At 36.3% G+C, this 22,499-nt stretch overlaps 1 protein-coding gene across 1 annotated transcript in view; it reads left to right on the top strand.

The window, feature by feature from the left end:
- The first annotated feature begins 972 nt into the window (after nucleotides 1-972).
- LOC142349351 (uncharacterized) overlaps nucleotides 973-22,499 on the top strand; it is a 68,727-nt gene continuing 47,200 nt past the window's right edge. The window contains exons 1-2 of the mRNA XM_075400834.1: nucleotides 973-1,626; nucleotides 2,229-2,353. Of these exons, the coding sequence (XP_075256949.1) occupies nucleotides 1,166-1,626; nucleotides 2,229-2,353 (586 nt within the window). The 5' untranslated portion in view covers nucleotides 973-1,165. The remainder of the gene's footprint in view (nucleotides 1,627-2,228; nucleotides 2,354-22,499) is intronic.

Raw genomic sequence — 22,499 nt, 5'->3', positions numbered from 1 at the left:
TTCTGGAGGGGATATAAAAAGTATTGTTTGCGACCAAGAAAGCAAACATGAAGAAACTCTCATTGTTCGAGTGGTGCGTAGTGGTCATACGCACAGTAATATTTGTCGACGAAAAGTGAGCTATACATTTCTCAGAAATCTGTCATATTTTAACTGTGGTGCTGGTGAAATTGGAACACATGCCATTATATCGAAACTTCCCTATTAGTCTATTACCGACGGCCGTTTTGCAAGAGTCTTGTAAGATTACGTACCATCTTGACAGATCTTGAGAACATGATCATTAAGTTAATCGGTCTTCAAAATCCCACTTTTTCTTTAGCTTTTTTTGACGTCTATCTTGTAAAATCTTACAGATTGTAAGGATCTCGCAAGATAGGCGTCCGGATCTTTCATCCTGCAAGATAAGCGTCATTTGCAAGAATCTTGCAAGATCTGGCAAGAAAAGTGTCGGCGTTCTTCTAGGGTATATGTCTGGACAATAAGGTTAAAGCAGAAAGCAAAAAATTTCTGTCTTTTTTTTAAAATTGTCAACACCAAATTGTTTAATATTGCACTCAGCACATTTGTCATAAGCTCTGGCTTTTGTCATATGACTTAATCATAATTAGGTTCTCATATGCTGCTATCCAAAAAAAATATTTAGGTGATGCTACGACACGCCATTCTCACTTTCACTTTTGATAAAGTTATATTCGTTCACATGAGGCGTGGTCATGGCCCAACATGTATAGTTAGAAAATGCAGATTTAACTGAGCCGCAGTATGTTTTGTTGATTGTATTCTACTTGAGCGCATAAAATTGGAACGCTGGCAGGTACAACCAATTTTTTGGCCAAAGATTTTTTATGTTTTTGTATTTTGGTACTTCTATGAGACGTCGTCAAACATCTATTTATATATTAAGTTAAAAAATTCAAGCGTCGAGAAAGTCTTCAATTTATTTTTTGAACGAATCAAATTTATTCAAAAGTATTTTGAACGAATCGAAGTATTCACCGCTGAAAACAGTCAGATTTGGTTGCTGTAAATATATTTTCAGCGAACTAAAACTAAGTTGTTTGCTGAAAGTTAGAAAATAATAATAATTTAGTTGGGTGAACGTTTAGTTTTGCATCAGAGCTGACTTGACTACGAGGGTATAAAACAAAAATTTAGAACCAAAATGGTTTTCGCGAGACCAGCCAGTACCTACAACGCGGTCTCCTTATCCGAAATTGAAAAATGGAGTCCAACCAATCGCGTCAGACAATGTTTATTGATATCAGGGACAAGTAACCCTCCGAACACTATAGATGTGTCAGACAGAAGACCACGAGGAGCTCCAAACACATCTGGTGGAAAATTTCTGAAAAAAGTGACGTCAGATCTTCTTTTAATGGAGGAAACTGTCACCTCGAATTTGAGAAACACAATCAGGGATTTACGTATTAAAAAAGCTGACGCACTGAATCATATTGATGAGTTCTTCAAGTTTTGCAGAGAAAACGAATTTAAGCCAATGTTGTATTACACAGGCCACGGTGAAGTCGATACTGGCAATTGGTGTTTTTCTGATGGATCTATCAGCATTAAAGAGATATTTGACAGAATTCCTGGTGACATGGTCTACCCCCCCGGGTCGAGGTTTTGACAAAAAATAATGTAAGATTAGCGGTGAATAGCGGTGAAAAAAAAACTTTTTTCACCGCAAAGCGCCCGCATCTTTTAGCGTTGAATGCGCTGAAAGCGGTGAATTTTTGTAAGAATTGCGTTGAATTTTGCGGTGAAAAATTTTTTTTCACCGCATTCATCGGAGTTCTTACAAAAAAGAAACTGCCGTACAATGGTTCGAACCTCTACCTCATGCGTGTCACCAACTTCGTAATCCACTGCGCTATCTGTCACTTACTTCAATGATATTTCCTGTGAATATAAGATAAGCGTTGAAATTAGCGCGGTGAATATTTGTAAGATTTGCGATTTTAGCGGTGAAAAATTTTTTTTCACCGCATTCTGCTGGTAGCGGTGAAAAATTTTTTTTCACCGCATTCTGCTGGTAGCGGTGAAAACTTTTTTTTAACCGCATCCTGCTTGTAGCGGTGAAAAATTTTCTTTCAACGCTTAAGCGCTGAAAAAAAAATTTCACCGCTTAAAAGTTTTTTTTCACCGCATTCATCGCATTGAACGCAAATCTTACACTTTTACTCAAATTCACCGCAAATCTTACATCTTTTAGCGATTTTTAGCGGTGACACGATAATCAGTGACACTTGCTACAGTGGAAAATGGGCAAACTATTGTTTCGAAAAGGGCATAGCTGGATTTGAGTGTTTGTCTGCTTGCGGTCAAAGTGATACAGCCCTTGATACAGGTAGCATAATTTTAAATAGCCCGAAAAAATCAATATGCGACCACTTAAAGATGGCCGTGAATGTAATTAAAAATTGTTTTCTATAAGATCGAGTCATAAAACTTTTGCGAGTGGCAAAAGATAATATTTCAAGCATTTAGAGGAAAAGCAATTGACTAAAATTCCAGCAATGAGCCTCGAATTTCCCATTGCTGCAAACGAAGCCCGTTACGAGAATCTACCGGTAGCGCACTAAAACTACTTCCAAAGAATGTGGCTGGCACTTTCAGGCGCCCACTTCCGTTAAGTGGAGAAAGCGCTTAAAACTTGTAAAAGTGATTTCCACAAAGCAATTAGAAGCCTAAAAATGACAAAAAACGTCTCAAATAATTGTGAGAAGTACCCCAGATTGAGGTGCCAGACGGAAGCAAGTATGTCCAGACCGTCCCAGACGGAAAGTACCTATGTCCAGACCGTCCCAGACGGAAGTTGCCTATGTCCAGACTTTCGTGCGTTCGCCAGACTTTCGTGCGTTTATGTCCAGACTTTCGTGCGTTCACCAGACTTTCGTGCGTTCATGTCCAGACTTTCGTGCGTTCACCAGACTTTCGTGCGTTCATGTCCAGACTTTCGTGCGTTCACCAGACTTTCGTGCGTTCAATCGATTTTTGTGCGTTCATGTCCAGACTTTCGTGCGTTCTACAGACTTTCGTGCGTTCATGTCCAGACTTTTGTGCGTTCACCCAATTTTTGTGCGTTCAACCAATTTTTGTGCGTTCATGTCCAGACTTTCGTGCGTTCACCCAATTTTCGTGCGTTCAACCAATTTTTGTGCGTTCATGTCCAGACTTTCGTGCGTTAACCCAATTTTCGTGCGTTCAACCGATTTTTGTGCGTTCATGTCCAGACTTTCGTGCGTTAACCCAATTTTCGTGCGTTCAACCAATTTTTGTGCGTTCATGTCCAGACTTTCGTGCGTTCATGTCCAGACTTTCGTGCGTTCACCCAATTTTCGTGCGTTCAACCGATTTTTGTGCGTTCATGTCCAGACTTTCGTGCGTTAACCCAATTTTCGTGCGTTCAACCAATTTTTGTGCGTTCATGTCCAGACATTCGTGCGTTCATGTCCAGACTTTCGTGCGTTCACCCAATTATCGTGCGTTCAACCAATTTTTGTGCGTTCAACCAACTTTCGTGCGTTCATGTCCAGACTTTCGAGCTTCAAGAGACTTTCGTGCGTTCATCAGATTTTATTAATTTCACCAGGTTTTAGTGCGTTCATGTCCAGACTTCTGAGCCTTCGACAGTTTTAAGATGAGTTCACGTTCAGATTTTTATGTTTTCCCCAGATTTAGTTTCGTTCACCGGGTTTTCGTGATTTAAAGTCCAGACTGTTCGAAAATGTCCATTCCGTTTATTTCGAATAATTTTTTTTGAAAAATCTGACTTATTCAGCCAAGCAGTCGTCCAAATCAAACCAAACTCTATATGCAGTTCTTTTTTCCTACGTAAAAGGAAGAACAAAAACAATTTTTACTATTGCTTTTCAAGAAAAAAAAATTGGTATTCCATACGGGAACTTACGATTATTGTGAATAAACATTTTTGAAATATAGTATTTTTGATCGGGTCAAGGAGTTGTCCAAGTCAAACCAACCTTGTTAGGAAGTAACCGCAGTGTATGTAGAATCCAAAAAAAAAAATTTTTGCCATAGCTTGTCCAGAGAAAAAGTTGCTATTTCATATACTGTTTTACGATTAATTCGAATTAAAGTTTTTGAAATATAGTAATTTTGTATTTATGATCGGGTCAAGGAATTGTCCAAATCTAACCAAACACGGTAGGGAGTACTTCCGGTGTATGTAGAACCAAAAAAGAAAAATAATTTGCTATAGCTTGTCTGGAGAAAAATTTGGTTTTTCATATAGAAATTTAATATTAATTCGAGTTATTAAATTTAAATAAAGTATTTTTGTATTTTTGATTGGGTCAGAGAGTTGTCCAAATCTTTAAAACTCGTAATGGTGTATTCACTGTGCATATAGAGCTTGAAACTAAAATAATTTTTGCAAAAGCATGCCTAGGAAAAAAAGTTGGTATCTCACACGGAAATATACAAATATACTCACAGAAATATACTCATGGAGTTGTTCAAATCAAATTAAACTTGGTATGGAGTATCACCAGCGCTATGATAGTGTAAAGCAAAAAGAGTTTTTGGTATAGCTTGCCTAGGAAAAAAGTTAGTTTTTCATACGGAAAATTTCAATTATTTCGAATAAATTGCTATTAATCAATTTTAAAAATAGATCTATTTGTTTGGGTTGAGGAGTTGTTCAAATTGAGCCAAACTCGGCATGGAGTGTCCCCTGTGTACCTAGAGTCTAAAACAAAAAGAATTTTTGTAATAGCTTGCCTAGGAAAAAAGTTAGTTTTTCAATCGGAAATATCGGCTTATTCGCTTATTCTATTTTCAAAACTATAGAAAATTCATTGGGTCAAGGAGTTGTTCAAATCTAACCGAACTCGGATTGAAGTGTTCTCTGTTCATATAGTGTTCAAAACAAAAAGAATTTTTGCTGTAGCTTGTCTAGGAAAAAAATTAATTTTTCAAACGGAAATTTGCGATTTATTCAAATCATTCATATTGAAATATAAATTTTTGAGTCAAGGAGTTGTCCAAACTTAACCATACTCGGTAGGGAGTATCCTCTGTATATAGAGAGTCTAAAACAAAAATAATTTTTGCTATAGCTTGGCTAGGAAAAAAGTTAGCTTTTCAATCGAAAATATCGACTTATTCGCTTATTATTCGCTTATTATTTAGTTTTTTGATCCAGTCAAGGAGTATCCCAAATCTCAGTAAACGTGGTATGCCGTACTACCAATACATGATGCATCTAAATAAAGAAGAGTTTTTGCTATAGCTTGTCTAGAAAGAAAGTTGATATTTGATAAGAAAATTTACGATTAATTTGAAATTTTTCTTCTGAATTTTAGTATTTTTGATCGGACCAAGGAATTGTCCAAATCTAACCAAATGCAATAAGGAGTAATCCGAGTGTATGTACAGTCGGAAATGAACAGAATTTTTGCTGCAGCTTGTCTAGAAATGAGGTTGTGGTTTCATACAGAAATTTACGATTATTTCGAAATATTATATTTGAAATATATTGTTTTTGATTACTCCAAGTAGTTTTTCAAAATTAACCAAACTCTCTAGAGAATACTTGCATTGTATGTAGACTATAAAGTAATAAAAGTTATTGCTATATCTTGTCTAGAGAAAAGGTTGGTTTTTCACACAGAAGTTTACGATTAAATCGATTATCGATTTATTGTATTTATAGTATTTTTAATCAGATCAAGGAGTTGTTCACATCTAACCACACTCGGCATGGAGTATCTTCAATGTAATTAGAGTCTAAAACAAAAAAAAGTTTTGCTATAGCTTGCCCACACAATAAATCGTTTTGTCACAATGCAAAAAAGTCTCGTTAATTTTTGTCGGAGTTTTTATTCTTATCAAGAAAACTATTCATTTTGGAAAAGAAATATAGCAAACGTATACTCATTTTTTGCTCATTGCCTCTACTTTCCAAATAATTATACCCGAGTATTCGTTTCATTAAATTTTGTGTATTAAAATGCAAAATAACTCAAAAAAACTTGAGAAAAACGCCCTTTTTGAGGTCATTTTCTGTTTTTAACTAATGTTTCAGCTTCAAAACTATACTTTTTTGTAATCTTTGTACAGCTTATCAACTAAGCTTCACAAAACAATGATTTTTTAAATTGAAAATTTTTGATATTCTTGAGAATTAGGCCGAGGAACGCCACCTAATCGAGATGAAAATTTGCAAAAAAACGAAAATTCAAAGTTGTTTTTGTTAATAACTACAAGCACAGAAAGAGTTAAGATACGTTCTAGTGTCCAAAATAAAGCTTGCCTTCTCTGCTTTACACTCATATATATTGTTTGAATAAGTTTTGCAACCCGAGGTGAGTTTTTTTGCCTTTCCCGAAGAATGCTGAAAAACACCTGTTTTGCATCAAGGGGTCAAAATCATGATTTTTTTAAAGCTGTTTCTCAGAACTTTTTTATGCATCAGATGATAGCATTTTCCTTCTTGATTCCAAAACACTTTTATTTTTAAGAATTGGTTCAGTAGTCTTGGAGATATTGCACTTTGAAAAACCCGTCAGACCCAGACCCGTCGAGCCTCGTATGAACTCGCTCACTCAATATTTTTCAAATACTCATTATACGATCAAAGTAATTACATTCATCGCACTGTGCAATTCACAAGCTTTTGAAGTATGTAATTTGAATGCAAGTTGTGATTTACCTCTTACCAGGTAAGTAATAGCAGTTGAGATTATGAAATATTCGAATACGGCGTGTGCTTTCAAGTGACCACGTCACTCGGAACTGAGCATGTCATCTGAAAGCGTAGGCTGTCCGATGAGACGCTGTCCGTTCAACAAGTAATACGTACCTTGTATGAGGCATAATATAAAGTGGGATATATCAGAATTGTCAGTGTAAGCAGGAGAAGTAGAGTAGAGCTATAATATGTGACAGTATGCGTAGAAGCTCCCCAACCTCCCCCCCAGATAGAAAGCGGAGAAGGGTAGAAGCGGAGAAGGGTAGAAGCGGAGAAGAGAAGCGGAGAAGGGAGAAAACGGCAGCTCCAGGCGAGGAAGCCACAGGGCGAAGTGTGGGACCCCTTTTAGAGCCTATAGCGACTGGAATTGAGTATTTTAGATCGAGACAAATGTCAGCAAGTACCTCTGATGATGATGTACCTAGACAAGATCTTTATGACGATGAGTTTGTTTACCCAAGGGGAAAGCTTAAAAAGATAAGAGCCAAATGCTTGAAGGATTTGAATTCGAAAGACGAAAAGTGTTTGTTTAAGAGACGTCGTGAAGTTGATTTGGGTCTAGCAACTTCTATCAAATTCGTAAATTTTCGAGCCAATTGTCAACTCGGGAAAGTCTTAGCAAAAGTTTCTAAGCTATTTAAAGAGGCTAAATCTGTGAAAGTAGGAAAACTCAGGCCTAATCAAAAAAGGGATTGAAAAATGAGTGGAAGTATAATGGCTGGGTGAATTTTTTCGGCATCGGCGATTGCAAGCGGGCTAAGATCAGAATCCAGAAGAAACCCGAAAAGTTCGGTGGCATGATAATCGAAAAAGTTGGCAGAATAAGAAACATCGGACTGGACAGCAGAAAAAAATTTATTGCGCTTCCACGATACAGAATTCCTGCCAAATTGAATGTCCCTACCCAGTACTCGTGCTGGGGCAAGAAGTTACCACCTAGAAATGATAGTAGATTTGCTTTTGACGATTTTACGTGCTTGCCCTTTGACGTTGTGCTTGTTTATGATTAGTTTAAAGTTGCGTCAATGATTTGATTTAGTTTGCAGAGTCTGATTACCTTGTTTAGTTTGATACTTGATGTTTTCATAGTTTTATAGCGAATTCACAAAAGATATTAAACATTAAACGTTTTTACCCTAATTTGATGCTGATTTTGCATTCTACTGTTCTATTTGTACTGCACATGGTCTGTTTTCAAGGATTCTGCAGGGCTAGCCCTAGATTACAAACAGAATCGTTGAAAACACCCCATTTTAATCTTCAGTCTTCAAAATCTGATTTTTTTTCAAAGTAGATTACTATCGGTTCAAGGAGTTGTTCAATTTAGACGAAACTTGGTATGGAGTAACCCCAGTGTAGGCAGAGTCTAAAACAAAAAGAATTTTTGCTATAGCTTGCCTAGGAAAAAAGTTAGTTTTTCATACGGAAATTTGCAATTATTTCATATAAATAATATTAAAAAAAGGTCTTTTTGATCGGGTCAAGGAGTTGTTCAAATGGAACCAAACTAGGCATGGAGTATCCCCAGGGTAGGTAGCGGCTAAAACAAAAAAATTTTTGCTATAGCTTGCCTAGGAAAAAAGTTAGTTTTTCATACGGAATTTTGCAATTATTTCAAGTAAATAATTTTAAAAATAGGTCTTTTTCATCGGGTCAAGGAGTTGTCCAAATGGAACCAAACTCGATATGGAGTATTCTCAGTGTAGGTAGAGTCTAAAACAAGAAGAATTTTTGCTATAGCTTGCCTAGAAAAAAGTTAGTTTTTCATACGTAAATTTGCGAATTTCGCAAATAACGAATTTTAAAAATAGGTCTTTTTGATCGGGTCAAGGAGTTGTCCAAATGGAACCAAACTCGGTATGGAGTATCCCCAGTGTAGGTAGAGTCTAAAACAAAAAGAATTTTTGCTATAGCTTGCCTAGGAAAAAAGTTAGTTTTTCATACGGAAATTTGCGAATTTCGCAAATAACGACTTTTAAAAATAGGTCTTTTTGATCGGGTCAAGGAGTTGTTCAAATCGAACCAAACTCTGCATGGAGTATCCCCAGTGTAGTTAGAGTCTAAAACAAAAATAATTTTTGCTATAGCTTGCCTAGGAAAAAAGTTAGTTTTTCATACGGAAATTTGCGAATTTCGCAAATAACGAATTTTTAAAATAGGCCTTTTCGATCGGGTCAAGGAGTCGTCCAAATCTAACCAACCTTGGTATGGGGTATAGCATGTGTAGTTAGAGTCTAAACAAAAAGAATTTTTGCTATAGCTTGCCTAGGAAAAAAGTTAGTCTTTCGTACGGAAATTAGCAATTATTTCAAATAAATAATTTTAAAAATAGGTCTTTTTGATCGGGTCAAGGAGTTGTTCAAATCGAACCAAACTCGGCATGAAGTATCCCCAGTGTAGTTAGAGTCTAAAACAAAAAGAATTTTTGCTATAGCTTGCCTAGGAAAAAAGTTAGTTTTTCATACGGAAATTTGCGAATTTCGCAAATAACGAATTTTAAAATAGGTCTTTTTGATAGGGTCAAGGAGTTGTCCAAATCTAACCAAACTTGGTATGGGGTATCCCATGTGTAGTTAGAAACTAAAACAAAAAGAATTTTTGCTATAGCTTGCCTAGGAAAAAAGTTAGTTTTTCATACGGAAAGTTGCGATTATTTCGTTTAAATTGCAATTATTCAATTTTAAAAATTGGTCTATTTCGTCGAATCAAGGAGTAGTCCAAATCGAACCAAACTCGGCATGGAGTATCCCCTGTTTACCTAGAGTCTAAAACAAAAAGAATTTTTGCTCTAGCTTGCCTAGGAAAAAAGTTAGTTTTTCATACGGAAATTAGCAATTATTTCAAATAAATAATTTTAAAAATAGGTCTTTTTGATCGGGTCAAGGAGTTGTTCAAATCGAATTAAACTCGGCAAGGAGTATCCCCAGTGTAGTTAAAGTCTAAAACAAAGAGAATTTCTGCTATAGCTTGCCTGGGAAAAAAGTTAGTTTTTCATACGGAATTTTGCAATTATTTCAAATAAATAATTTTAAAAATAGGTCTTTTTCATCGGGTCAAGGAGTTGTCCAAATGGAACCAAACTCGATATGGAGTATTCTCAGTGTAGGTAGAGTCTAAAACAAGAAGAATTTTTGCTATAGCTTGCCTAGAAAAAAGTTAGTTTTTCATACGTAAATTTGCGAATTTCGCAAATAACGAATTTTAAAAATAGGTCTTTTTGATCGGGTCAAGGAGTTGTCCAAATGGAACCAAACTCGGTATGGAGTATCCCCAGTGTAGGTAGAGTCTAAAACAAAAAGAATTTTTGCTATAGCTTGCCTAGGAAAAAAGTTAGTTTTTCATACGGAAATTTGCGAATTTCGCAAATAACGACTTTTAAAAATAGGTCTTTTTGATCGGGTCAAGGAGTTGTTCAAATCGAACCAAACTCTGCATGGAGTATCCCCAGTGTAGTTAGGGTCTAAAACAAAAATAATTTTTGCTATAGCTTGCCTAGGAAAAAAGTTAGTTTTTCATACGGAAATTTGCGAATTTCGCAAATAACGAATTTTTAAAATAGGCCTTTTCGATCGGGTCAAGGAGTCGTCCAAATCTAACCAACCTTGGTATGGGGTATAGCATGTGTAGTTAGAGTCTAAAACAAAAAGAATTTTTGCTATAGCTTGCCTAGGAAAAAAGTTAGTCTTTCGTACGGAAATTAGCAATTATTTCAAATAAATAATTTTAAAAATAGGTCTTTTTGATCGGGTCAAGGAGTTGTTCAAATCGAACCAAACTCGGCATGAAGTATCCCCAGTGTAGTTAGAGTCTAAAACAAAAAGAATTTTTGCTATAGCTTGCCTAGGAAAAAAGTTAGTTTTTCATACGGAAATTTGCGAATTTCGCAAATAACGAATTTTAAAATAGGTCTTTTTGATAGGGTCAAGGAGTTGTCCAAATCTAACCAAACTTGGTATGGGGTATCCCATGTGTAGTTAGAAACTAAAACAAAAAGAATTTTTGCTATAGCTTGCCTAGGAAAAAAGTTAGTTTTTCATACGGAAATTAGCAATTATTTCAAATAAATAATTTTAAAAATAGGTCTTTTTGATCGGGTCAAGGAGTTGTTCAAATCGAATTAAACTCGGCAAGGAGTATCCCCAGTGTAGTTAAAGTCTAAAACAAAGAGAATTTCTGCTATAGCTTGCCTGGGAAAAAAGTTAGTGTTTCATACGGAAATTTGCGAATTTCGCAAATAACGAATTTTAAAAATAGGTCTTTTTGATCGGGTCAAGGAGTTGTCCAAATCTAACCAAACTTGGTATGGGGTATCCCATGTGTAGTTAGAGTCTAGCACAGAAAGAATTTTTGCTATAGCTTGCCTAGGAAAAAGGTTAGTTTTTCATAGGGAAATTTGCTATTATTTCGAATAATTTTGCGATTATAATTTTAAAAATAGGTCTTTTTCGTCGGATCAAGGAGTTGTTCAAATCGAACCAAACTCGGCATGGAGTATCCCCAGTGTAGTTAGAGTCTAAAACAAAAAGAATTTTTGCTCTAGCTTGCCTAGGAAAAAAGTTAGTTGTTCCTACGGAAATTAGCAATTATTTCAAACAAATATTTTTAAAAATAGGTCTTTTTTATCGGGTCAAGGAGTTGTCCAAATGACACCAAACTCGATATGGAGTATATCCAGTGTATGTAGAGTCTAATACAAAAGGAATTTTTGCTATAGCTTGCCTAGGAAAAAAGTTAGTTTTCATACGGAAATTTGCTATTATTTCGAATATTTTTGCGATTATAATTTTAAAAATAGGTCTTTTTCGTCGGATCAAGGAGTTGTTCAAATCGAATCAAACTCGGCATGGAGTATCCCCAGTGTAGTTAAAGTCTAAAACAAAAAGAATTTTTGCTATAGCTTGCCTGGGAAAAAAGTTAGTGTTTCATACGGAAATTTGCGAATTTCGCAAATAACGAATTTTAAAAATAGGTCTTTTTGATCGGGTCAAGGAGTTGTCCAAATCTAACCAAACTTGGTATGGGGTATCCCATGTGTAGTTAGAGTCTAGCACAGAAAGAATTTTTGCTATAGCTTGCCTAGGAAAAAGGTTAGTTTTTCATAGGGAAATTTGCTATTATTTCGAATAATTTTGCGATTATAATTTTAAAAATAGGTCTTTTTCGTCGGATCAAGGAGTTGTTCAAATCGAACCAAACTCGGCATGGAGTATCCCCAGTGTAGTTAGAGTCTAAAACAAAAAGAATTTTTGCTCTAGCTTGCCTAGGAAAAAAGTTAGTTGTTCCTACGGAAATTAGCAATTATTTCAAACAAATATTTTTAAAAATAGGTCTTTTTTATCGGGTCAAGGAGTTGTCCAAATGACACCAAACTCGATATGGAGTATATCCAGTGTATGTAGAGTCTAATACAAAAGGAATTTTTGCTATAGCTTGCCTAGGAAAAAAGTTAGTTTTCATACGGAAATTTGCTATTATTTCGAATATTTTTGCGATTATAATTTTAAAAATAGGTCTTTTTCGTCGGATCAAGGAGTTGTTCAAATCGAATCAAACTCGGCATGGAGTATCCCCAGTGTAGTTAAAGTCCAAAACAAAAAGAATTTTTGCTATAGCTTGCCTAGGAAAAAAGTTAGTTTTTCATACGGAAATTTGCAATTATTTCAAATAAATAATTTTAAAAATAGGTCTTTTTCGTCGGGTCAAGGAGTTGTTGAAATGGGACCAAACTGGGTATGGAGTATCCCATGTTTACCTAGAGTGTAAAACTGAACGAATTTTTGCTATAGCTTGCCTAGGAAAAAAGTTAGTTTTTCATACGGAAAGTTGCGAATTTCGCGAATAGCGAATTTTAAAAATAGTTCTTTTTTATCGGGTCAAGAAGTTGTTGAAATCAATCCAAACTCGGTATGGAGCATTCCCTGTATATATAAAATTTAAAACAAAAAGAATTTTTGCTGTAGCTTGACTAGCAAAAAAGTTAGTTTTTCATACGGAAAGTTGCAATTATTTCGAATAAATTGCACTTATTGAATTTAAAAATAGGTCTATTTCGTCGGATCAAGGAGTTGTTGAAATGGGACCGACCTGGGTATGGAGTATCCCATGTATACCTAGAGTGTAAAACAGAATGAATTTTTGCTATAGCTTGCCTGGGAAAAAAGTTAGTGTTTCATACGGAAATTTGCGAATTTCGCAAATAACGAATTTTAAAAATAGGTCTTTTTGATCGGGTCAAGGAGTTGTCCAAATCTAACCAAACTTGGTATGGGGTATCCCATGTGTAGTTAGAGTCTAGCACAGAAAGAATTTTTGCTATAGCTTGCCTAGGAAAAAGGTTAGTTTTTCATAGGGAAATTTGCTATTATTTCGAATAATTTTGCGATTATAATTTTAAAAATAGGTCTTTTTCGTCGGATCAAGGAGTTGTTCAAATCGAACCAAACTCGGCATGGAGTATCCCCAGTGTAGTTAGAGTCTAAAACAAAAAGAATTTTTGCTCTAGCTTGCCTAGGAAAAAAGTTAGTTGTTCCTACGGAAATTAGCAATTATTTCAAACAAATATTTTTAAAAATAGGTCTTTTTTATCGGGTCAAGGAGTTGTCCAAATGACACCAAACTCGATATGGAGTATATCCAGTGTATGTAGAGTCTAATACAAAAGGAATTTTTGCTATAGCTTGCCTAGGAAAAAAGTTAGTTTTCATACGGAAATTTGCTATTATTTCGAATATTTTTGCGATTATAATTTTAAAAATAGGTCTTTTTCGTCGGATCAAGGAGTTGTTCAAATCGAATCAAACTCGGCATGGAGTATCCCCAGTGTAGTTAAAGTCCAAAACAAAAAGAATTTTTGCTATAGCTTGCCTAGGAAAAAAGTTAGTTTTTCATACGGAAATTTGCAATTATTTCAAATAAATAATTTTAAAAATAGGTCTTTTTCGTCGGGTCAAGGAGTTGTTGAAATGGGACCAAACTGGGTATGGAGTATCCCATGTTTACCTAGAGTGTAAAACTGAACGAATTTTTGCTATAGCTTGCCTAGGAAAAAAGTTAGTTTTTCATACGGAAAGTTGCGAATTTCGCGAATAGCGAATTTTAAAAATAGTTCTTTTTTATCGGGTCAAGAAGTTGTTGAAATCATTCCAAACTCGGTATGGAGCATTCCCTGTATATATAGAATTTAAAACAAAAAGAATTTTTGCTGTAGCTTGACTAGCAAAAAAGTTAGTTTTTCATACGGAAAGTTGCAATTATTTCGAATAAATTGCACTTATTGAATTTAAAAATAGGTCTATTTCGTCGGATCAAGGAGTTGTTGAAATGGGACCGACCTGGGTATGGAGTATCCCATGTATACCTAGAGTGTAAAACAGAATGAATTTTTGCTATAGCTTGCCTAGGAAAAAAGTTAGTTTTTCATACGGAAATTTGCAATTATTTCAAATAAATAATTTTAAAAATAGGTCTTTTTCGTCGGGTCAAGGAGTTGTTGAAATGGGACCAAACTGGGTATGGAGTATCCCATGTTTACCTAGAGTGTAAAACTGAACGAATTTTTGCTATAGCTTGCCTAGGAAAAAAGTTAGTTTTTCATACGGAAAGTTGCGAATTTCGCGAATAGCGAATTTTAAAAATAGTTCTTTTTTATCGGGTCAAGAAGTTGTTGAAATCAATCCAAACTCGGTATGGAGCATTCCCTGTATATATAAAATTTAAAACAAAAAGAATTTTTGCTGTAGCTTGACTAGCAAAAAAGTTAGTTTTTCATACGGAAAGTTGCAATTATTTCGAATAAATTGCACTTATTGAATTTAAAAATAGGTCTATTTCGTCGGATCAAGGAGTTGTTGAAATGGGACCGACCTGGGTATGGAGTATCCCATGTATACCTAGAGTGTAAAACAGAATGAATTTTTGCTATAGCTTGCCTAGGAAAAAAGTTAGATTTTCATACGGAAAGTTGCGAATTTCGCGAATAGCGAATTTTAAAAATAGTTCTTTTTTATCGGGTCAAGAAGTTGTTCAAATCAATCCAAACTCGGTATGGAGCATTCCCTGTATATTTAGAATTTAAAACAAAAAGAATTTTTGCTATAGCTTGACTAGCAAAAAAGTTAGTTTTTCATACGGAAAGTTGCAATTAGTTCGAAGAAATTGCAATTATTGAATTTTAAAAATAGGTCTATTTCGTCGGATCAAGGAGTTGTTGAAATGGGACCAAACTGGGTATGGAGTATCCCATGTATACCTAGAGTGAAAAAAAGAAAGAATTTTTGCTATAGCTTGCCTGAGAAAAAAGTTAGTTTTTCATACGGAAAGTTGCCAATTTCGCAAATAGCGAATTTTAAAAATAGTTCTTTTTTATCGGGTCAAGAAGTTGTTCAAATCAATCCAAACTCGGTATGGAGCATTCCCTGTATATATAGAATTTAAAACAAAAAAATTTTTGCTATAGCCTGACTAGCAAAAAAGTTTGTTTTCCATACGGAAAGTTGCAATTATTTCGAATAAATTGCAATTATTGAATTTTAAAAATAGGTCTATTTCGTCGAATCAAGGAGTTGTCCAAATCGAACTAAAATCGGCGTATCCCTGTTTACCTAGAGTCTAAAGCAAAAAGAATTTTTGCTATAGCTTGCCTAGGAAAAAAGTTAGTTTTTCATAGGGAAATCTGCGATTATTTCAAACAATTAATTTTGAAACAGTATTTTTGAATTGGTCATAGAGATGTCGAAGTTTGGCCGAACTAAGTATTGAAATGCCACTGTGGAAGCGAATTTCAAAGGAGTGCAACACCTTTTGATTTTGATTTGAAGGACTTGTTTGATTGATTTCATGGGATCATTTTTTTTTTTTGAAATAATATGTTTATTTTTCAGTTTCAAAGATGCTGCAAAGCAGAGTTGTCATAAAAGGGAAAAAATTGTTATTTGAAAAGCCTCGTTCAAGCAGTATTGAGGAAAACCAAGAAAGGCAAACAGCGGATAACGTTTGGAGTGAAATTTGTGAACTCGAAAAGCAAATTGAGCAGTTAACTAAGCGAGTTACCGAGCTTGAAAAAGCTAACATTGAAGTGGTTGACTTAACTGCAGATGACACCTTTCCCTCAACAGCTTCTTTGCACTCATCAGATTTGGGCGATTATATACCAAATGGTATTTGAGAAGCCCGTTGCAGATATTCCAGCTTGTAGATTCTTTTAGAAAGATATACTTAATTGTTCTAAACTCTGTTTGTTATTGTTTCGTGATCTATCAGCCAATGTTTTGTTTACTATAAAGTGTAATCAAAATTTTAGCGGTTCAGTTTGTGTCACAGTTTATTAGAGCTTAGTTCCGACTCAATTGTGTACCGTCTTCATTTATGCATCATCGTTTCATTTATTTCAGGTCTTGAAAATGGATCCCAAGTTTTTTTGGCTAGTCATGAGTGTTGAGAAAAATGATGCTCGTATCATTGATTCTGAATCAGATGCCTGGGGATATCTAAGTCAATGCGATAAATTCAAGCGAACGACAGGCGCTAAACTAGATTGTTTATTAACAATGACTGGCATTTGTACAAAGTAATCAGACATGGACTGATAATTATGAAAAAGATCTTCTCGAACTGCGGAAACAGCTCGAGCTTGATGATCCAGAAGCTTTCATTGATGACAGTGAAGAAATAGGCGAAGAAAGAAGCGATGTGACTGTTAAGCTACCCTCAAAATTGCCCAAGGGTGAAGTTGTTTTGGTGCGTTTATTTTATTCGAAAATTTTTTTATCCGTTTTAACCAATTTAACTTATATTTGTTCGCTAAATTAATTTGACTCCTCATTTTTCTTTTGTTAGTGCTGCCCCGATCACAAGAAGTTTTCGGAAGTTCTGTTGGAAAACGAAAAGAGGATGTCTGATATGGTGACACTTCTAGAGAGCACGACAAGTCAGTCGATGGAAGATGTGAACAACATTAAACGGAAATTAAATACAATCGTGAGTTGTTTTTTTGAAGTTTTTTATTTTTATCTTCGTTTCTGTAGAAAATACCCTCGGTGTTTTTAAATGTGACTGATTCTCTCGCAGCAATTGACGGCTTTCAAGACAGCTCTCTTCTTCCAGTTGTGCCAAATAGGCAAAATGAAGAAACTGAAAATTTTGTAGAGCAGGAGGAATTGGAGGAAGCTTTGCTATTTCGTTTGATTGAGACAAAACCTCCCGTTCAGTTTGGATTGAACGGCAAGAACCTTGACCACATCTACAGTGGCCATAAAGCTTCAGAATACGGTTTAGCGCTCCGCAAATGGATATACGGAGTTGATGGTTTAGCGTACGCGATGATATTGCCATCCAAAAACATGTCAGGCGGAAGAGTTTGTTCATCAAAGGAATCAATGCTCACCTTTTTTCGTAAGAAATCTCCAAAATTTTTAACATTCCGAAGTTATTTGCAAAATGAGTGCGCAGCACCTTAATTTGTTCTTTTCAGGAGCAGTCCAGAGAAAATTCCCAAATGACAACTTCCCCGACGCAAGATCTCAGGCGAAAAAAGCGGCAAATAAGGCGGGGTTAAATGCAAAGCAGCGGCTCGAAAGCAAAGGTAAATACAGCAAAGATGCGAAAGGGAAGAAGGAAGAGCTCTATCAGAACAAAAAAGAGGACAAAAAATCGAAAAGAAATTTAGCACTTACTCAGAAATTGGTTGCGTTTTACTTTGTGTATAGTATGGTGTAGTTCAAAAGTCTTTTAAATTTTTTGCTATTGTTTAGATTGTTATTTTTTTAACTTAAAGTTATAAAATTGTTTAGAAAGTGGTGCTTAACAAAAATGCTTCATATTTCTACTGAATTTTATAGTATCTTTTTATTCAAATTCAATCAGTAGAGAGGTTCCGTTTTGTTTTCACTTAAAGTCAGTGGAGTATCTAATACCAACAAGACCTGGTTTCGTTGTCTCTAAACTCATATGATAAACTTTTTAAACTACTTTATGTCTCAAGTGAGCTAAGTTGTCTTGTGTCTTTCAGACCTATGGAAACCTCAAGTTCGAAAGACCGTCCTAAAAGGCAAGTTAAGAAGCCGGAATTTGAAACCGATCCGGAAGTACAGGTTGAGATGAGTATCCGTTATCAGTATCGGAATACCTTGTTTTGCTTTTTTTTATCAAAAAGCTTGTGTATCTACTACGCAGAACAGTAAAGCTTGGCCAAGAGGGTACTCAGATGAAGATAAAATTGCACTGAAACCACGACAGAGTGAATTTATCAGACACAACCGTGGGACTCATCGAATGCTTTATTTGGGTCATGGTCCCGCAGATGAAGTGAGATTGCACAAGAAATTGACTTCTGAAAGGGTCAAGAGAGGTTTGCCACCAACGTATCTCAGTTGTGTCTCTCCAGAGTTGAATTCCAAGCCAAAGAAAAGCAGTGTGACTCAATTGCCTGTTGACTTTGTGCCTGAATCTCCTTCGTTCTTCTCCCAAGACTCACCAATAGTTGCAACGGCCTCAAATCTTCAAGATGAAACGGCTGCAGTTATTGTGGAAGCGCCAATTTCAGCCAGAGAAGAAAATGCTGTGGTCCCGCGACTTCTGTTCCAAGAAAAAGCTGTAGTGTCTGCAGACAAAAAAGTAACTAAAGCTAACTTGATTTGCTTTCAAAAGTTTGTGCAATGAAAAGTTTTGGCTGTCTTGCAAGTTTTAGGTACTCTTTTTCTCAAGTGGTTGTCAGCATTTTTTTCTAGGGTGCTTCTGCCATGTGCAAGGATTTCGAGGCGTTTATGAAAGGTCACGAAAAGAGAATGCAACGGGCTGAAGAAGTCGGGAAATCAATCAAGACTAGGCACGACAAGAAAAGAAGGAAGCTATTAGGAGAGCTCAACAAAATGGTATTTTTGTTCTTTCTCTCCTGTTGTTAATTTTGAGCCCTTTTGAACTTTAAAAGTTTTAGGTTAAGGACGTAAATGAAGTTTCCCTACTTCAAAAGTCGGGTTTCCAAAGTATTGATGATGTTCCGGAATTGTTGGAAGCTTATCCTGTCCATCGCGTGGATTTTGAGGGTGACGACCTAATGAAGACGTTGAAAGCGAATGCTCATCCAACACAACTTGGTCGGTGCTTGCGGCGAACTATCTTCGGTGTTGATGGCTTGGTTAAAGATATGATTGGCAGTGAACGCTCTCTGGGCCGCATCGAAGCTCCAAGAGACAAAATTGTTATCTTTGAAGGTTCGTTCTCAACTTTTTCTAACAGATTTTCATTTGTTTTAGGACAATAATATAAAACAACATGCTTCAAAATAACTGCTCGAGTTTTAAGTACTTCTGACTTGTTCTTTATATGGGATTGTTTATAACCAGCAAAGCGTTCTCTTGCTTAGATGTTGTAACCCAGAAGTATCCGCTAACGCTCCATATGGCACTGCAAAAAGCGAAGGACTCCGCAAATAAGGCTGGAAGAGAGAGACAAAGCTATCTGAACCGAGTCCAGATGAGTGAGAACACCGCAGATGTAACCCTGGCTGCTATTGATGATAGCTTTGGAAATGATTCCAGTTAAAGCCCCAACTGTAGATGTCGCGAGTTAGAAGAGTTAAAGATATTGCTAGAATTGAAGTTAAATGCAGAGCAGAATGATGAGAACCTATAATTGTTACCGTTTTCGGTTGAATGTGTTTTGTGAATTGTGCAATAGTTTTCAAAGACATTCTCAATTTTAACAATTTGTGAAAAATGTGCGCCCTATTAAGTTTGATAATGATTAGCAGTTTGTGATTTACTTTACTTTTAATGCTGTTGTCATTTTACAATGACCTAATGTTTTGGGCACTTGTTAGTTTCTAGAAGATGATTTTGATCAAATCAGTTTTCTGCTTTACCAATCTCATTTTTTCTTCATTTTTAATTCTTGCACAACAATCAAAGATTTTGAATTTTTGCTTTAATGCTTCAATCATGGTTCAATCGTTTAAGATGCTCTATGGACCAGTGTGAAAAGCTTGCTCAAGTCGAAGGGTATGTTGCGGGACATTTTCTTGAACACTCTGAACACGAAGTTCACGCTCTAACAAATCTACTCTCTAAAGAAAGGTACATGAATCTATTAAACACCGATAGAAAATTCAAAAAATTGCATACAGACATGGAAGACATTTACAAATCTGCAGTTGATTTTGGATTGAGAATTGAACCGGATAAATTTGGCGGGTATTGCTTAGTTAACCGAAGTGGAAAAACCATCAAGTGCGGGGAAATCAATTGCGCTGTTGGATTGTTGGGTAGGAAATCAAAAGGCCACGAGATTGATGACTGGTCATCGATGGAGGGCGAGAAATTAGTAGTCGGAGTTGCAAGATGGGCGAATCATTCATGCATACCCAATTGCGACTATTACATGAAAAGTGGTTTCCGCGGAAGAGAATGCGTGCGTCTAAGAGCTCTAAGCGAAATCAAGGATGGAGAAGAGCTGTTAACTTATTATAACGACGACTTTTTTGGTACGAGCAACATGTTTTGTCTTTGTGGGCATGAATCAAAACATGGCATGCAAGTCGTGACAGAGTCCGATACAGCAAGATAATTTAAATGACAGGCCACCAAAACGAAAGCGGATTGCAAAGCCTCGGATAAAAGTAATGAAAGATGATGAGCGCGGCTCCTTGCTAGTTGATCTAGCCACATTTTACAACGAAGACTCAAATGCTAGTATCGTTTCAGAGACTAGCACCATTTCCATCGTGAAAAGTCCAGATCCAGAATGGGAGTTAACTGAAAGTGAAGAGTCGGAACAGGAAGATGATGAAGTTGTTTCAGACATTAGTTGTAGTGATATCAGCCTTTCTTTCGAGCAGAGCGAAGAGTTCAATCATGGAATTGATTTATTCAGAGATTACTCTCTTATTGAAGAAGGCGCTGAAAGTGGTACTCAGGAAGTGGTTGAAGAAAATCAATTATTTGAAATAGCAGGTGCTTCAGCCACAAATTTAGCGGCGTCCTTATTGGCTATTGTATCGTTGCATAACGGTTCTGACGCACTTCTGAGCGATCTTCTAAAACGAGATCAGTTGCTTTTTGCTGGTCAGACAATTTCCCCATGGGCTTTTAGAAAACAATTCCAAAACTTTTGCGCCAAATATCAGTCGAGCAAGCAGTATTTTCATAATGGTGAATTGATTCTCCTCAGTTTTCGTCCACTTCTTCTCAATATTCTGAGAGATTCACTTGCCGACATTTTTAAGTACGCCGAAGACAAAGAAGATGGAAAGGATATTCTGATGCCAAAGTTGCGCATAGAAAAGCAGCGATTGAAGATCAGGCTAATTACGAACACAGATGGAGCTAATGTTTGTAAAACACCGATGGCTTCAGCTTGGCCCATGTTCTTCGCGATTGCCGACTTACCTCCTAAGCAGCGCCAACTTTTCAAAAATCTGGTACTTGGAGCCCTTTTTGTTGGAGCAGGCTATCCCGATTTTGATGTTGTGTTTGAGCATGTGCAGAAAAAATTGTCAGTCGATGGAGAAATTGAATTCAAGGGGGCCTGTGTGTCGGTTACTTTTGAGCCCATTTTGTTTGTTGCAGACCTCATTGCCAAGTCAAAGGTGTTAAAAATGAAACAGTGCAACGGCTACTACGGGTGCAAACTGTGTACACAGAGAGGGAACCATGTTGGAGGTGCTCATCGATACCCTCATGATGAAGTTTTTGTCATGCGTTCCTTTAGTTCTCATTTGATGAATGTACAGGAATTAGAAAAAAGAAAACGTTGAAAAATTGAAAGAACGACTGGGTCGAAATGCAGATTGCGAAGTCAAAACCCATGGAGTAAGAGGTCTTAGCAAAGCTTTTACATTATCTCAAATTTGCCCCTTTCGTCGCCAGTTGATCCCATGCATCAATTGTTTCTTGGTGTGGGAAAAGATCTTCTGCTCTATCATTATGAAAGGATGATGCCGCATCATAGAGAAGAAATCAATTCCTTTCTCGCTTCTCTAGATGTACCGAAAGAATTCAAAAATATGATTAGACCTCTTGATGCTCTCAGCAATTTTAAAGCGAAAGAAGTCAAAGTAATGTTGCTTTATCTGTCTCCAATAGTTTTCCCTCTTTACTTATTTGGCGATGAGAGAAAAAGCGACGAGACTGATTTAAATAAATTGGTTTTCTCGATCCGCGAACTTTACGAATCAAGCAAAAACGCTGATTTTTGCGAGAGGCTACTTTCCGAGTTCTGTGTGAGCATGGCAGAAAAGACAAAAAAGATGGAATCTATAAGTTTTCACCTCTTGCGGCATCTAGGTTGGCAGGCAAAAAACATCGGGCCTTTATTTACTACCTCTGCTGCAATGTTCAAATCTGCCAATAGGCTGCTTATTGCTCCGCTCACGGGAACTGTTAATCAATGTCAGCTAATGGTATGGCGGTTCATAAGAGCAAAAATGATTGCAACAATGAAATTAAAAGAGGACTGTCTCACCTCAATGCTGACTGATTTTCTCCAGAAGAGGAAATTTGATGAAGCGTACGGCTTTGTAGACAACACAGATACGAGAAAACTTCGTCGGGAACGTCCTCAAACAAAATTATTTTGTCGCTATTGGGGAGACTTTTTCTTAACATCTGCTGCCTATGGACGAGGATGTCTCGCGGATAAATATGTTGCGGTTTGGGCAGAAGGTGAGTTTGTGACTGGAGAAATTCTTTTCTTTTTCGAAAGCACTTCTAGAAGTTGCATCCTTCGTAAACTGAAAATTGTAAAAAAAATTGAAGCTAGTGAAAACTGAAGCTCAACGCGCCGTGCT

This window comes from Convolutriloba macropyga, chromosome 11 (genome assembly GCF_964194025.1).
Source record: "Convolutriloba macropyga chromosome 11, txConMacr16.3, whole genome shotgun sequence".
Classification (NCBI taxonomy): Eukaryota; Metazoa; Xenacoelomorpha; order Acoela; family Convolutidae; genus Convolutriloba; species Convolutriloba macropyga.
The sequence above is the reverse complement of the archived record's forward strand: the minus strand, read 5'-3'. Positions and strand labels throughout refer to the sequence as shown.